At 38.8% G+C, this 16,411-nt stretch overlaps 1 protein-coding gene across 6 annotated transcripts in view; it reads right to left on the reverse strand.

Moving 5' to 3' along the window:
• AFF2 (ALF transcription elongation factor 2) overlaps positions 1-16,411 on the reverse strand; it is a 451,889-nt gene that overhangs the window by 100,815 nt on the left and 334,663 nt on the right. For all 6 annotated transcript variants that reach the window (XM_039870568.1, XM_039870566.1, XM_039870567.1 and 3 more), the window contains one exon: positions 4,743-4,839. In XM_039870568.1, coding sequence (XP_039726502.1) covers positions 4,743-4,839 — 97 coding nt within the window. The remainder of the gene's footprint in view (positions 1-4,742; positions 4,840-16,411) is intronic.

Genomic DNA, 16,411 nt, shown 5'->3' on the forward strand with positions numbered 1-16,411 from the left:
AGAATTGTAAGCAAAATGCATGACTCAACTCTCCACCCATGTCAGTCCTTTGAAGAAATCCCTTTTTTAGAGATATGTAATTTTCCTGGAGGACTTGGTGCAGCATCATTGGCCTTTCTTCCTGGGATGTCTGGTTTAAAGCTTGTCAGGACTCTGGGGGAGGAAAGGTCATTCATATCCAATGGATGCCTTTGAGGGGCAGTTAAGACACTCAATCCAGTTCCTAGCAGACCCCTATGGACACCAAGGCCAAAATGAAGGGCAGTATCTATTTACCAATGGATCCAAAAAAGAGGGGTTCTAGTGAATGTTTTAAAGGGCCATAAGGAAGAATACTTGCCTATTTATGTAGAGCTTGAAATTTTCAAACTATTATCTTACACTCTATCTTCACAATACTCCTATGAGTTGGACAAGACTGGTTTATCTTAGTTTATTGGTGAGAGATCTGAGATTCAGAGATATTAGGTGATTTGCCTAAGGTCGTGCGGCTAGACTGTGTTAGAGCTGGGATTGAAACCCAGGCTTCTCTATTCCAACAGCCATGCTGTTAACAACTACACGTACGATTTCCCATGGTCAGGTTCATACAGCTATTACACATTAGGACAAGACAGGAGCTTTTCATTCAAGTTTGCCACATACTGGCTGTTTTCCATGTAGTTAATTGAGCAACTCTCTTTAACACCCCATTTCTTACAAGACAAGAGAAAATAATGTATCTAATATTTCAAAGAATATGAGACATTTTACATAGTTATTGGTAATAACAATGATGATGACGATCGTGTAAAGAAAGCAGTGGCCACTTACTACGTGCTATCCATAGTGTCAAATGATTTTGCCTATCTTCATTCACTTAATCATCGAATCCTCACTATGACCCAATAAAGTAGCTGCTATTGTTATTTCCACTCTAAAGGCACTTAGGTCTTTAGTCCAAAGTCACCCAGCAAGTGGCAGAGCCAGAATTCAAATCTATTCGATTATACGTCTATGCTTTTGTTTGCTCCCCTACACTGTTCCAGCACTGTCACACCACCTTACAAGACAGCATGGACATATCTACTTCCAGAATAATCTCAACTGAGAAAGCAAAATGTAATGGGGAGTCTGGAGAGATCACACAAACTTTTGACAAATATTTTCAGGGTACATCACTATTGCTTTTTCACTGAAACCATGAGCATGCATGATTGTGTATCTCTGATTTTAAGAGTCACTAGAAGGTAAAATCTTTTATTAAAAATGTTTCTTATAACCCCGAGTCTCCATGTCTGACCATTTGGTACCTTTAATTTGTATATTATAATTCTCCCATTCTGGCCTCACGCTTCACTTTTCCATTTGCAGGAAAAATACTTAGCATTTAAACATATCCTAATTGTTCTATTGGTGTCTGCTTGTACACAACACCTGCTCGGCATAGCTAGTACTGCTGTGGAGGGTGCCAGTGTGGGGCGCAGAGAGAGGGGAAGTTGTTCTGATTATGAGACACTTGGGACTGAAATGTCAAATCAGAAACAGACACATCTTGATCCTGTGTTTCATTTTCATACATGCATTTGAAATGCATTCTCTTGGGATTCGTTATGTTGTAAATCATAGCATAATGTCTTAGAAGCTTTTTGTAAAAGATTGGTGCATATTCACTAAACTTGGACAATTTGGGTCTCCTTAGGTGAGTCCAGGTGCAATGATTATGAATGAGGTAATTTGAGGATGTCTCCAGAAAGTTAATAGCTTTTTTTTTATTATTGGAGTATGTCTGTATGAATGTAGCCACTGGGTTCTGAGAATGTTTCTAAGTATAATATCAGCTCAAACCAATGGTGTGGTCTGGTCCCTTAGACACATAATTTAATGCACCAATGCATTTGTTCGTATGCTTTTCTCACAATCATCTTGCCACAAATAGAATGATTCTGTAATTCTGTAGCTCAGACAAGAGGCCCAAACTTATCTCTAAGGTTTGCTGAAAGGTTCATATGAGACAGAGCACCTTAACTTAATGCCTGGCACAGAGTAAGTTAGCTCCATAAATGGGAGCGCTCAGCTCTCCTCCTGATGTTGCCAGAGGCATGACAGTCCCAATTAAATGATGACAGACTATAACTATATTATCTACATGCCACTGTTATCTCACTTGAGAAGAAAAATTATTTTGGCAGTTATTCAATGAGTTAAACATAGATTTACTATATGACTCAACACTTTTATTTTAGGTGGAAGAATTGAGAGAAATATTCAATTCAAAAGAACTGAAAATGTGTTCCAACAAAAACCAAGACATAAATGCTCATAACAGCACTATTTTCTGCAATAGCCGAATGGTGGAAATGATCAAAATGTTCATCAAGTGATGAACGGATAAACAAAAGGTAATATATTCATACAATGGAATACTATTTAGCCATAAAAAGGAATGCAGTATTGATACATGCTACAACATGGACGAACCTAGAAAACACTATGATAAGTTAAAGAAGGCAGTTACAAAAGTTCACATATTATATGATTTCATTTATATTAAATAGGCAAATTCATAGAGACAGAAAGTAGATTAGTGGTTGTCAAAGGCTGAGGGATTAGGGAAATTGGGAGTAACTATTTAATGTATGTGAGATTTCTTTTTGGGGTGATGAAAATATTCTGGAACTAGTGATGGATGTACAACCTAGTGAAAATACTAAATGCCACCGAATTGTACACTTTAAAATAGTGAATTTTGTTATGTGAATTTTATCACAATAAAAATAGAAAAATGATTTCGATCCACACATCTTTGAAAAAGAATGTTACGCTTCATAAAATCAGAGCTCACCAAACATGGCTGTCACTGCCACTTCCACTGCTACACATGCATTCTCTCTTGGTCTTTAGACTTCTAGCCTTTTAACCAGTCCTCAAACTCTATAAGGAGGGCTCATTAGCAAGTGTTTATAACCTTGTGCCCGCTTCTTGCGTCTTGGACCCGGCTAAGGGAATAAGTTGTCATTTTGCCTTACTTTAGATCTTCCTGTTCGACCTCCCTTTCAAATGATAAGCTTTGTTGAGGAAGGCATGAGTGGTCTAAGGACAGCATGCCACGAAAAGCTTCCAACTCACAAACTGGGATTATCCAAGAGTCTTGACACTTAAACAAAGTCACCACAAACATCCTAAAACCCCAGATGATTTGGGCCAACAGATGTGATGCTACTTCTTTAGGTTAATACAGAAAACAACTTGAGAAGCTAAAAAGCAGATTGTATTTATGTGATCACATAGAGAGGAAGTCCACGTGCAAAATCTGCTCTTACATTGTTGATTTCTGCTTTAAATACTTCCATTGAAAATGAATGTTGCATCAGTCAGAATTGATGATCTAGAATTATTTTGTTTTATTTACCAATACAATGTTCTTGTCATTAGTGTACTAAATGCAGAAAGCAGGAATGGCAGACATTGGAATTTAAGTGTGCACTTCACATTTGCTCTGAGCCCATGACTCAAGTAGGAGACAGAGACTGCTTGTATTCTGTATACTAAATTCACAACAAGCCCCTGGGAGACAATTGTGTTTGTTCTTCATAAAACACCAAAGTTTATGGAGATTCAATATTTACATACCTTCAAAATTGCAAGGAGAATAAAGTGGAGAAAGTAAAGGAGAAGAAAGTGTTGGCGACAGAATATTAATGATGTGTTCAATTTTAAAATTATAACAGATGGTAGGAGTTCTAGTGTGATAAATAATTATAGAGGAGAATGGAGTAGGTGAGCCTTGAGAATTTTTCCTATGTTTTTTTTTGCAGGTTCCTCACAAAATATTTAGTGGTATGGAGTTCCATATTTGTTAACTATCTTGAAATATCAGTGTGCGAGCATTCCTAAATGTACTGATCAAGGAATTATAAAACTGAAACAGGCTGGTTTCAGTTTTATAACTTAGCAGACTTCACTGTAGAAAGAACTTGGTCAGACATTGGCTTTTTAAAAAATGGTAATTATTCAGTGTTCCTTATTTGATGGGATGAGCACACCCAAAATGACCCCACATGCAAGGCAGTTCTCTGTCACAGAGAAAATACACAAGCATCATTGACATTGCACACTGCATTGCTGTTCTCATGATTCATCAGTGATACTTGGCCTTTGCAAATCAAGAATCCAGTCTCATTGGAAATGCTGAAAACACACATGCCTGCCATCTAATTTAGTTGTAAACACTGCAAATGCTCGTAATGCAGAACGTTAGAAGATGGGGCAGCAGCAAGCTTTTGCCAAATGCTTTTTGCCTGAAGGTTCATGTAAGCTGCAAGATGCTGGGTACTGATTTTCAGCTGTGTTCTGAAGTGGTGCACCTGGGATAAGTGAATAGACCAGTCACATTTATATTTTAATTAATTAATGAGTATGGGCTATAAGCCTCACTAAGGGAAAGTTACATCTCACTCAAGACATACTTCGTCCAAGAGAAGGAAAAAATCTCAATTGCTTCTGATGACCAGTACTGTGTATGTCAAGGAGAGAGTAGAGGAAGAAGGTGAAAGCAGTTTTCAAAATCTCAGCATCTCCTCACTATAGTTTTAGTGAAAGTGTGAGCTGATTCAACCTGTTCCAGAATGTTATGCCTATTTTCGCTTCTTCTTGCCAAAGCCCAGAAATGAAGCAGGGATTGGCTTGTGTATGACAGAATCACTTCAGTTCCTTTTACTCCCCACCCTGAGGTCCCAAGCCAAGCCCTGAGCTGTTCCTACCTGGTAGAGCTCAGTGGCAGTGCACTGAGTGGTCAAGGTCTTCACAGGCTCAAGGTCATCTTCATCACTACTCAACTTCAGGTCGTCCTCAAGCATCCTACAAAAAAAACAGAGTGGTGTTCATATTAGAAAATGTCTTTTCTAAACCATCCTCAAATAGATCTTGCAATGAGGATAAAATATTGGAGCTACAATCTGACAGCTGCAATTCTGTCAAAGGTGCAGAGGGAACTGAAATTCTTTCAACTAATTAGATATTTGAGCTCTTATATTTATGTCATACTCTGTACACATCTTCCCTCTCTACCTTTCCCTAAATCAAGAGGAAAAAAAAAGACTATTTCAGCATCTCCAGAGATGACTGTAGTCTATGTATTTTTACTACTGAAGGCATAATAAATGTACTGATCAATCACTGCGGAGGTGGGATGTGGCATTGGATCTCCACAGGAAAAGATGCTTCAAGTCTCCAATGAAAGAATAGGGGTACGATAACAGCCCCTAGCTCCAGAGACTGTTGTCAAAGCCTGCCGGAGCTCTCTGAATGACAGAGGCAAAAGGCTCAGTGAACTTCCACTACCTTTCAGTGCCCTCTGCACTGTGGCAGCTCGGTGACCACAAAATAGCTGGGCGAGAGATGGCTAGTCATTAACCTTTTGATATATGACTGATCTCTTCCTGTAAAATTTGATCCAAGAGATGTAAACCTATGATGCGGATAAGAAATCTTTCTCTCCTAAGGCAAGGCGCCTGAAATATATGAGTGGTCTGAATTTTGGTGATGAATTAGCACCTTCAAAATTGTTTACTGAGTACACAGAGCCTTTTGTTTCTGCAGAGGTATTAATTCCAGTGCCACCCGCTCTAGCTCCCGATTTGAGCTACAGAGGAAAGACTGCTTATTATCTTAAGCTTCCAGTTACAGAATATTTAAAGAGCAATTGGTGTTAATATTTTTATTTAGTAAATACACCTATTGATCTTATCCCTAGACTTCAAGTGGGGGCGGTCCTAGCTTCTCTAGACTGATTACCATTTTCCAAGCATGTTTTGCTCTTTCTTGCTGGTCATAAAGGGCTTTATTTTCTCTCTCTCTCTCTCTCTCTCTCTCTCTCTGTCTCTCTCTCTCTCTCAATGTACAGGTAGGAAATATCTATGTGTTAATTTGCATCTCGGTGTTTAACAGGATAGTTGATAAATGATCCCTATCATTCAGAGTATCTATTTCTGTACCAGAAAAGATGCTAAGTATTTGACCAGCAGCATGCAATTTGGACCCTATGAAGGAGGTGCTATCATTAACTCCATTTTCTAGATGGAAATGCCATGGCTTAGAGAGGTTAAGGAACTTGTTTATGATCATGCAGCTAGGAAATCTTGGAGGTAAACATGGAACCTATATCATCTCTAGCCAGAACTTGAGAGTATAATATTTTCCTAGAGCTGTATTAAATAAAATAAAAACAACAACGACAAAAAATAAGACAAAAGAGAACATATTGACATGGAATGTAGTTGGATTCAACTGTTGGTTAATCATAAACTCTTATAACTTGGATAAGACAATTACTGTCTCTTAGCCTCATCTACGTCTCTCATCTGTTGAATGGGATAATGATTAATTTACACTCTAGCATGTGAAATACTTTATGAAAACACAAAATTAACGCAGGGTATCATTGTTAGTTTGGACATATATCTTCATAGTTAGAAATAATGTACATCATTAATACTATTAACAAGTTATGAGAAGCAAAGTCTGTGTTAGACTTTGTTCTTCTCATTTTAATTTGCTGAACAAACTGTAGGTAAGTCATAATGATTCAGGAAATGTCTCATTGAGTCTCAAGCTGGATCCAGAAATGGGCTCGTGGTCTTCAGGCTACAATCCTTCAGGTAGAACTAGCACATCCAAAGCCAGAGTGTGAAGACCTGAATTCAGCAGTTATTTCATACTCCAATCACCTCTATGTAATTTTAAGATGGAAGTTAAAGGCCCTCCACTGTTCAGTTCTGGAAACAGGCTACATGGTGAATGACATTAAACACCCCTGGCACAACAAGCTTGGTATGGATTTGGTTAATAAAGGACAATTTGATTCATGTATTCAAGTCCCAGTAAACACAATACAGGGAAGTAACTAGGAAGGCAAACTACTATTAGTTATCTCTAGAGGTGTTAAGCATTCATTTCATTCCAATCTTTCCCTGACCTATTAAGCTTTATTATTGAATATACTTGTACTTGTTTGCGTTCCCATCCATAGCTAATGCTGACCATTACACCAGGGAAAGCATGAGATTATGAAAGATTTTGGATTTAATTATTATAGCAGTACCATTCACAACCATTACAGATAAGGTAGTCTCAGCAGAAAAATGGTAGTCTCTTTTTATGAGGTTATTATTCCATAGACAAATTCATTACACACTGGATATCCCAAAATGTAAAAAAAAAATCATGCTCATATTAATGTATGCCTGTGTGTGTAATCTTTAAAAACAACGACTGTTCTTCCACTTTTCAATTAGGTGAAAACTGAACAAAGTAGACATCCTGAGTGACTTCAGACATTTGTTAAGTATCTAATAGTTCACAACGTCTGTCTTTACATGAAAACTGTTTTTATTTCTACTATAACTTATAATTTCTATAGTATAAAAAAATAGTCCAGAAAACTGTGTCGACAAAACCAAATCCTTACCCTGAAGAGATGATCCTGTAAAAGCTCAAATAACAGATAAGATAGAATGAACAAAAAGAAGACTGTGTAGGTTTTGGAGAAGGAGGGGGGAGTTGTGTCCACGTCTTGTCTATTTCTAAATCTCTGGACCTCAAGCATAACCTCATGGCCTCAGAGGGCTCTTTGCACTGAAACATCTTAGGACACTATGATGTGACAGGCCCCATGTGAGTTGTAACCACAAAATGATTGAATCACTCTCCATAACCTTGCCACTTTACATACAGGAATGCTTAGGTGATTTTGAAGAGAAAAAACTAGAGGGCTTGAAATATTATTCAAGAAGGGTCTATGGAAATGCAGACTTTAGTTGAGGTAACATAGGTTTAAGAGCAAAGGCCTGAGAGTCAGACAGACCTGAGTTTAAACACAGGATTTTCTAACATGTATGCTCTCTTGAACTAGAGAATAAAACTCTTTAGATCTCAATTTTCTCACATGTTAAAATGGACAAAAATAATAGCTACTTTGGAGAATTTTTGGAGGAATTAGAAAAAGAAAGTATACACAAGTTGCCTAGGAGTAAATATAGGTAGCTATTGTTTTTAACTCAGTTATTGCTGTTGTTATTATTACCTGAAAAATGGTGCTGTAGATGTTGGAATAATTTTTTAAAAAGCTCTGGTGGTGACCCAAGACTAGCAGAGATATCATCTAGCAAGCCTCACTGGAAGTCCTTGACCAGATGAGGAGAAATTCAGAGATCCCTAAGAAGTCTGGAAAGTTTCAGGGCTTGAATTTACTCTTCTAGAATGGTCTAAACCCATCATAGCTGTTTTGGGTTTCCTGAGATCCTCTCAGGGTACTTAAGATACCCTGGAGATTTGAAAGCCTGTTGCAAGAGGAAACACTCAGACAGTTCCAAGTGGAAGTTAAAAAAAAAAAAGAGTGTTGTGATATCCCGCTCCTTATAAATGTGAAGTGACCTGTAGATTCAGAGAAATAGGCCAGGGATGGCTCCCGTTAGAAGCCGTGCTTCCCTTGAGTACCTTGTATTTGGGCCAGCCACTCTTAGGAGGTATTTCCAATATATACCTGGTTCTAACCTCTATGTATGAGGCTGGGCTTCGGAGGATGTTAGTTGGTTCAGAACCCTTGCTCAGAAGCCACCTTGAGAACCCTGAATGTGTAGGCTGCAAGTGTACACAGTGCCTTTTGGTGAATTACAAAATGGTGCCCTTCTGGGCAGATAACTCATCAAATGTATCACTTGGTACTGGCTGAATTCCAGCTCCCAGATATCTATGAAAATAACTGTGATGTAGGTGACTGATACTCAGATGGACTCTGGCTCTTACAGTTGGAAGTGCCTGTAAGTCTTACCTATTTCACCTTGTCACTCAGTGGAGATAACGACAACATCCCAACGTATGGCCATAAGCCATTTCCTAATGCATAGCAGGCAACACCTTTCTATTGTTCAGTAGCTTTAATTGTTAGACTGTTCTGCCAGTTAGGAATGTCCTGTGCTTTCCTATAGTTTCCATCTGATAGCCTGAGCCTTGTTCTCTATAGTCCGCACTAGGAGACTGGCCTGGGAATGGTGTTAGAGATAGTCAGTGCTGCTATCTCCATCGTGCAGGGGATGAAGAAGCTGTTTTGCTGAGATTTTAGACACTAAACAAAAATTAGAAACCATAGCTTCTGTCTCAGCTCTTTGGGGGTCTTCAGAGGACTAGTTTAAATTACCATTGTCTTCATAAGAGCTGATCGCAATCAGATTAAGTGTTTTATGGCTCCAAATGAATAACAGCTGAGCTGGGCTGAGCATTTTAGAGTCTGTGGGATACCTCAAGACTTGTGCCTTCTCACCAGGCAGTGTCTAACTGTGGGCCCTCCTTCTAGAATAGTAACTCAGCCTTATTGACTTCTTAAAGGGCACTTCCTCTTCATATAGTAGGCTTGGAGGAATGAAACATGACTGCTTTAGAATTACTCAGGGAATTATATATTTTCCTACCTAGTGCTTTGTATTCTCTGCAGCATTGAATCATTTGTTGGTAGTATGGCAGGCAATGAGGAAGAGGTGGTGATATTTTTCAAAGCATTCATTCTGTTTCCCTGAGGTAAAGGTGCTCAGGCTTTTTTTCTCAGGAGAAGCTGCATTTAATTTTCTCAAGGTTTTAACTTAAAAGTCTGATTCCATGACCACCCCACTGGGAATCCTGGAAAATTCCAGTTTCAGGGCTGTGATGGTAACAAACAGTTTGAAGATCTAGACTATATGCTATAGGGATAAATCTCCAAGAGCAATCAGGTGGGGCCCTCTAGCTCAGTGCCACGTAGTAAGCCCACAGCCTGTATCTAAACTAGGTCTTATACCCTCCTAGGGGCATGCAGACAGAGAAGTGTCTGCCGTAGCCAATGGATTCCTAGAAGTTTCAGAAAATGGGCATCTCATAAGGTTATTCTGGTTCCTCAGCATAAGACTTGGGAGTTCCCTTAGGAATTATCTAGTCCAGGGGCTGGCAAACCGAAGCCCTCAGTCTAAGCCTGCCCTCCCTTTGTTCTTGTACTGCCTGTGAATTAAAAATGATTTTTACATTTTTAAATGGCTGAAAAAATATCCAAAACAGAATAATTGTTCATGACCTAGGAAAATTAAATAGAATTCAAATTTCATTATCCACAAAGAAAGCTGTATTGTAACAGAGCCACACCATTCATTTATATAGTGGCTTCGCTTTTGTGCTGCAATGGCCAGGTTCAATAGTTGTAACAGAATCTATGGTCCAAAAAGCCTGAAATATTTACTCTCTGAGTCTTTACATAAAAATAGTTTGCTGACCCCTGCTGCTTTAAGCCAATGGTTTTGAATTCTTCTAAACTCAAGAATCCTTCCCCTGGTAGATGAAACCTTATGAGGAAACCCAAATTAAAAAGAGATTAAAGCAGTACTGCTTTGGTCACAGCCAGGGTACGAGGGATTGGAAGTGCCCCAGGGATTAGAGGAACGTCATGTCAAAACAACTCATCTAGTCAAGTAGTATTTTTTGGAGGTAATTGTGGCTCTATGGATATTGCATAAGATTTAGTTAGGGAACCTGAATTTAAGTTACTTAACCTCTCTGAACCTCAGTTTACTCTTCTGTGCAATGGGAATGAAATAATATCTATGTCAGAGATTCAGAAAATGCCAAATAGTCTGCTTAGCCAGAGTGTGGAGTACATAAAAGGCAATAGTAGGGAAAAAAAGGAGTAAATATCTTTGATCTAGAATGGATGTGGTATATATGGATTTATATCTGTACTGCATGCATATGCCAAAGATAATAGTGTGAGCCTTGATATATATGACTATTGACTTGTATCAAATTGCCACCTCTTTGACCTTGGACTTCCTTAGAATTGATCACATAAATTCAGCACCATACCAATTTTCTGCTCCACAGTCATTATTGTGAATTTGATTTTCATTTTCTTGGTATATTTCTCTGGGTTATGTAATTTTCTCCCAATGTGGGAAGTCAAGTTATCATGCAAATGACAAACTGCCTAATAGAATTCAGATGGCTTTCGAGAATGTTACACGTGCCAAAATACTATTGTACCATTTTTTAGGAGTGTGTCTATGAAAACGTCGAAGAGCAAATTTTCTTAAAGAAAACCACAACCCAGTAGACCAACCTAGACCTGAAAACAAATGTTGGGATAATTCCAAAAAGGAAAAGAGAATGTTTTGTCTTAAAAAATATCTCAAGTATGGCCTTATAGTAGAAATTGCACACTTCAGTGGTACAGTACAAGCATCTTGAGTAACTTTCCTTTGAGTCATAGTAGGTAATAAAGAAAGACATCCAAGTAGAGTAATAGGGATTCATTCAACACCATTTACTGGGCTGATGATACTTGAAACAATAGTGCAGCCCTTAAGGGCACAGGTTTTGGAGCTGGGCTGTGATAAATTTGAACCCCAGCTTTAAAACTTACTAAATGTGGACTCCAGCAAGTTACTTATCATAGCTTCAGTTTTGTAATCTGTAAAATGGAGCCAATAATGGTACTTAGTTTAGAAGGTTGGTATGAAGATTAAATGAGACTATGTATGTGAAATGGTTGGTGAACACTCAATAATACTGTCGCTACCATTATTACTTGCAATGACTGTATCTGGCCCTGGGGAAGCAACTATGAGCATGATATAGCTCCTTTCCCTAATAAACTCGCTTAGCAAGAATGAAAACTTCATAAACAGACAATGACAATACAATGTTGTAAGTTCAATGTTAGAGGCATGTAAGAAAAGACTCAAAGAAGAAATGTCTAAGTTTACTTGGGGAGTCTGGTGACAGCTACCCAGAAGCAGTGGCCTTTGACCAATGCCTTGAAGGCAGGCTGAACTGCCAGAGGAGAAAGAAAGAAAAGAACAGCATCAGGAGAACAAACAGAGGTATCAAAAAACCTGAAGTTTCAGGAAGAGTGGGACTCTTGGTCTGGCTGGAATATACTACCTGTAGGCACTAGTGAAAGGTGATAAGTCTAAGGAGATAGGTTGGGGTGAGACTGGGCCATGTTTTTTACTAAAGAACAATTGAAGGGGGAATGATCAAAGTTTTAAGCAGGGTATAGACATGAAGAATCAGAAGCAGAGATCTCCGGGAGCAAAGAAAATAGATTGACTGGAAGAAGGAGGTGGCAAGGAAACTGGTTAGACCATCATTGTAGTATAGTCCAGGTAACAGAGGGTGGTGGCCAGGGCATAAGACAGTGAGGATGGGGAAGAGAAGGGACCATATTCTAGAGACATGTAGAAAGTAGAATCAACTGAATTAAGACATTGATGAGCCTGACATCCAAGGTTTTTTTTAGCTACTCCAAGGGCACTGAATTTATATCACCAACCCCCCCACAGTCCAAAGCATGCACACACTCCCTCACACTAGGCTGCCCTCTATATTGGCGAATGCCTTTTTATTCTCCCAAGGCTCTGAGACCTGTACTAGGACCTCTGCTACCTGATAGAAGTGTCTCTAGTGGTCAATCTTTTTCTCCGGAGAGAGACCTCATTGGCTTCATTCCTAAGTCATGAGGAAAGGCAGATTTCTTGCCATTCATTCCTTTCAGGGTTGTCCATCTCAGACTTTTTTCAGCTTCTTGGAGCAACTACAGCTGATCAGAAAGAAGAAAGCCCTCTGGTTACCCCCAAGGTACCACCCAATCACAGAGTGTACTTCATTACTTATCTCTCCGTATCAGCTCTTCATTGTTAAAGGATTAAGTAAAGAACTCCTTTATTGAGCTGGTCCATTAATCTCTATCTAAGAAAACTCTTCAGAGAACAACTGAAATTTTAAGTTGCTTTTAAGTGCACTACAACTCATGCCTGCTGACAGCCATTGTGCCTTACAGTAAATTCAATGGGGGCATGGACACATTTTTAGCTGGATCTGAGGCACTGCAAATTCTCAGCTGCTGATAACACAGCGCTTTAGCTTGGAGTGCTTTAAACTGTTTCTCAAACCTGTTTCTAGAGAAGGTTGTGGAGAGGGCTGTTTATCTGAATTGACACAGCAGAGAGGATTTCTTTTATGCTGATGCATAAAGAATTCACATTTTATTTCAGATTGCTTAAGCCAAATAGTCAAAACTGACAATCTAGGCCCAACTAAAATGTTGACACCAATGTAATCCAGTTGCTTATGAAACTCCCACCTGATTTATGTGCTCGACCCTTTCTGTTACATCAAAATGATACCCCGCCTCACAAATATTGACAGTGTTTAACCCCTATAAAAGCCTAGAGCTGGAAAGACTGTTTGGGGTACATGTAGCCCAGGACCCCTGCGAGCTTTCCATCAGGTGAGCACAGGTACCACTTGTCATACACACACACATACACACAAGACAAGGAGATGCTAAGGCCCGAGTGATTCAACTGGTAAAGATACAGAAATTTACTTTTAGATTCAGATAGTTTAGTACTTACATAATGGAAGAAGGGAAGATTTGCCAAAGCTCACCCTTTTTTGGTGTGTCCTGCACACCAAAAAAGGATGACACCAAAACAAAAGGGGCCCAATGACTGCAGAGCAAGTTGTGGGATATTCTCTTATTGAGGATCCCATTTTAGATTTCAGTTAAGGGGTTTTATAGCTGCAGGTATATTCTGCAGTGGGCAGGACAGGACACTCTATACTTCATCAGAACTTGGGAGGGGATGAAAAACTGTCTCATGACAGACTCCCAGAAGAGACACGGGGGCATGGAGGAGATGGCCTTGAAGTATATGTCAGGATCGTCTTGTCCTCTCCTGTTCTGGGAGGATCCCTAGATGTTCTGCCAAGTCTCAGATAAGCTGTGGTTCAAGCCCCAGCCTACATGACTTACTTGGATACGTGAAGAGTGTCCATGGTCTCATGACAGAGCTGTTCCCTTACCCTACCAGACATTCTAATCAGTTGATAACTACTCCTTACGAGACCTGCTTTTCAGCTTCTGGTGCCATGCTGAACATACTCATTTACTACTATTTTATGTCAAATGTGCTGCCCAGATGCAAGTTCTCACAGAGGCTAGTCATCATAATAAGCAGAACAATGGTTAATGGACTTGTTTCTCTGCTAGGAGTCATGAATGTGGGCTAAGCTAACCATAGCGCAAGTCCAAGAACATACACACATGTACAAGAACTAGCCAATGTTCATGGTCCTCGGAGACCAGTAATTTTCTTGTTTGCAAAGCCAACTGACTTGTGTATGGCTCCTGAGCACAGTGAGGGGCTCAGTGTAGGAACTGAAATTGTTTAGCAGTCGGATATGCCCAGGTTCGAACCCTCACTAGCTGTGTCTTGGATCAAATCCCTTAAACTTTCAAGTACCTGGGTGAAAGGAGGCTCGCCTTATAGGATTGCTGTAATATTAAATGAGATAACCCACTTTGAGTCCTTAGCACATAAGAATCACCCAATCTTTATCATCTATTGGGATCACTGTATCAAGATAGTTCAGCCTGAGTTATCCTGAATACATGAGATGTCATTTTATTTGGAATCAAGGAAAATTAGATGGAGAAATGTGTTCTCATGTCATTTTATTTGGAATCAAGGAGAATTAGATGGAGAAAGGAAAATAACTGTACCTTTGCCACAAAGAGCTTTTGCATGCCAGAAGTAGTATATTGATGTCGAGTACAAAGAGAGTTTATATTAATATTATTATTTCAACTTTTTTAAATCTGGAAAATTCAAATCTACATAAAATACAACTGAACTGCATATCATAAAATATTAATCTATCAGATTCCAGGACTGCATAAATAGTTTGATATTGAGAAACCTATTTGTATAATATATCACATTATCAACAAATAAAGTGATAAAAACCATATGATCATCTCAATAGATGCCCAAAATATTCTTGATAAAATTTCATACCTATTATTCCTGAACCAGAACTTTTAAAAACAAAGTTGAGAAGGATGCATCCTTTCTAGATAACGGCTATGTAATGGCAAACTGTCAATCCAAAGGTAAGTTTTAGTAGGTAGAAAGGTAAAATCAAGTTTTAAACATATGTTTTAAAACAAAAATGGAATTACAGATGACTGTGTTCCAAGTGTTTCTAAATATCTGTATTAATGTTGATTCATTGGGTAGACAGAAGGAACACAAACAGACTAATATCATCCAATGACACCATTTGTTCTGATAATTACTCCAATCTAAACAGTTTTGAGGCATCGCATATGGCTTCCACAAGGAATTCTTTCCATGTAGGTAGACAAAATTTAGAAAGTGACATTGAAAATCTCAGCTTCTACTTCCGCCTTTCACAAATTATTAAGCCTTTAAAAACATATCACCATATTATTGACATCCACGTCTGCCTACAAAGCTTTATAAATACAGAGATGCTGGCTAACATGATTGAAAATTTGATCCTATTGTTTTAACAAAATGAGAATTGTTTTAGAAGGGGTTCCACGATGTCTGGACATATATTTTCCCTAAGTAACAGTACGAGACATGCATTTCCCTCGGGAATTCAACATTTATGTTGATGTACTTGGCTGCAGAGCCAAACCTGCACTGGCTTTAATACATAGGAATTTTCTGAACATTTTGAGTAATGGGACTGAAATAATTTAACTGCTCCTTCTGTGCATGTTAAATGAGTTGTGTGATATATTTAGCTTTTGCAGAAAACTTGTTTACACTATAAATTATAGCACATGGCATAATCACATTGATGTGGAAAGCCAGCCATGTTGATCATTTTGGCCACCTCGCTCCAAACTTCGGGTTATTGCAAGTGAATTCTTTGTGACTCACCAATATATTGGTGGTGTTTCTAAACTCCATGACCCTGCTGAGTACATGTGAAGCCATTGTCTTAGCACTGCCATTGAATCTGAAAGAAGAGCTCGATTTTTGAGACAGGAGGATTGTCAAGATAGGGGAGGGCCCATCTTGCTAAGTGAGGGGAATACAGGTCTAAATTGTTAAGTACTACATTTATCAATGGATTAGAAGGGATTGGCTTTTTAATTCTGAAACACAGAAAAAGACCCTGGTGTCTAATGATCAAAGGCTCTGGTAAATCCAACCTCCTCAGAGGTGACACTGTATAAAGAAAAGCACAAAAGACTTGGGAGTTGGATGGACTAAGGGTCCAGTCTGACTCTTGCATTTACTAGCTGTGCAAATCTAGGCAAGCTTATCGACCTCTCTGAGTCTCCATTTTTTTGTTGTTGCTAAAACAAGGCTGCTGATACCTACATTTCATGGTTGTTGAGAAGAGTAACTGAAATAATATGTGAAAGGAGTATGACTGTGAGTGTTGAATAAATGATACTACTTCTATTATTGCTGAGATTAGGGCAAACTGAAGCCTGGTTCTTATGTCAACATCTTCAGAAGCAGCAATAAAATAATTACTGCAGAGGAAATTACCAGGTCTCTGGTTGAAGAAAGCAGTTTAAGCAATA

Source organism: Pteropus medius, unplaced genomic scaffold (assembly GCF_902729225.1).
Source record: "Pteropus medius unplaced genomic scaffold, Ma_sr-lr_union100, whole genome shotgun sequence".
Taxonomy (NCBI): domain Eukaryota; kingdom Metazoa; phylum Chordata; class Mammalia; order Chiroptera; family Pteropodidae; genus Pteropus; species Pteropus medius.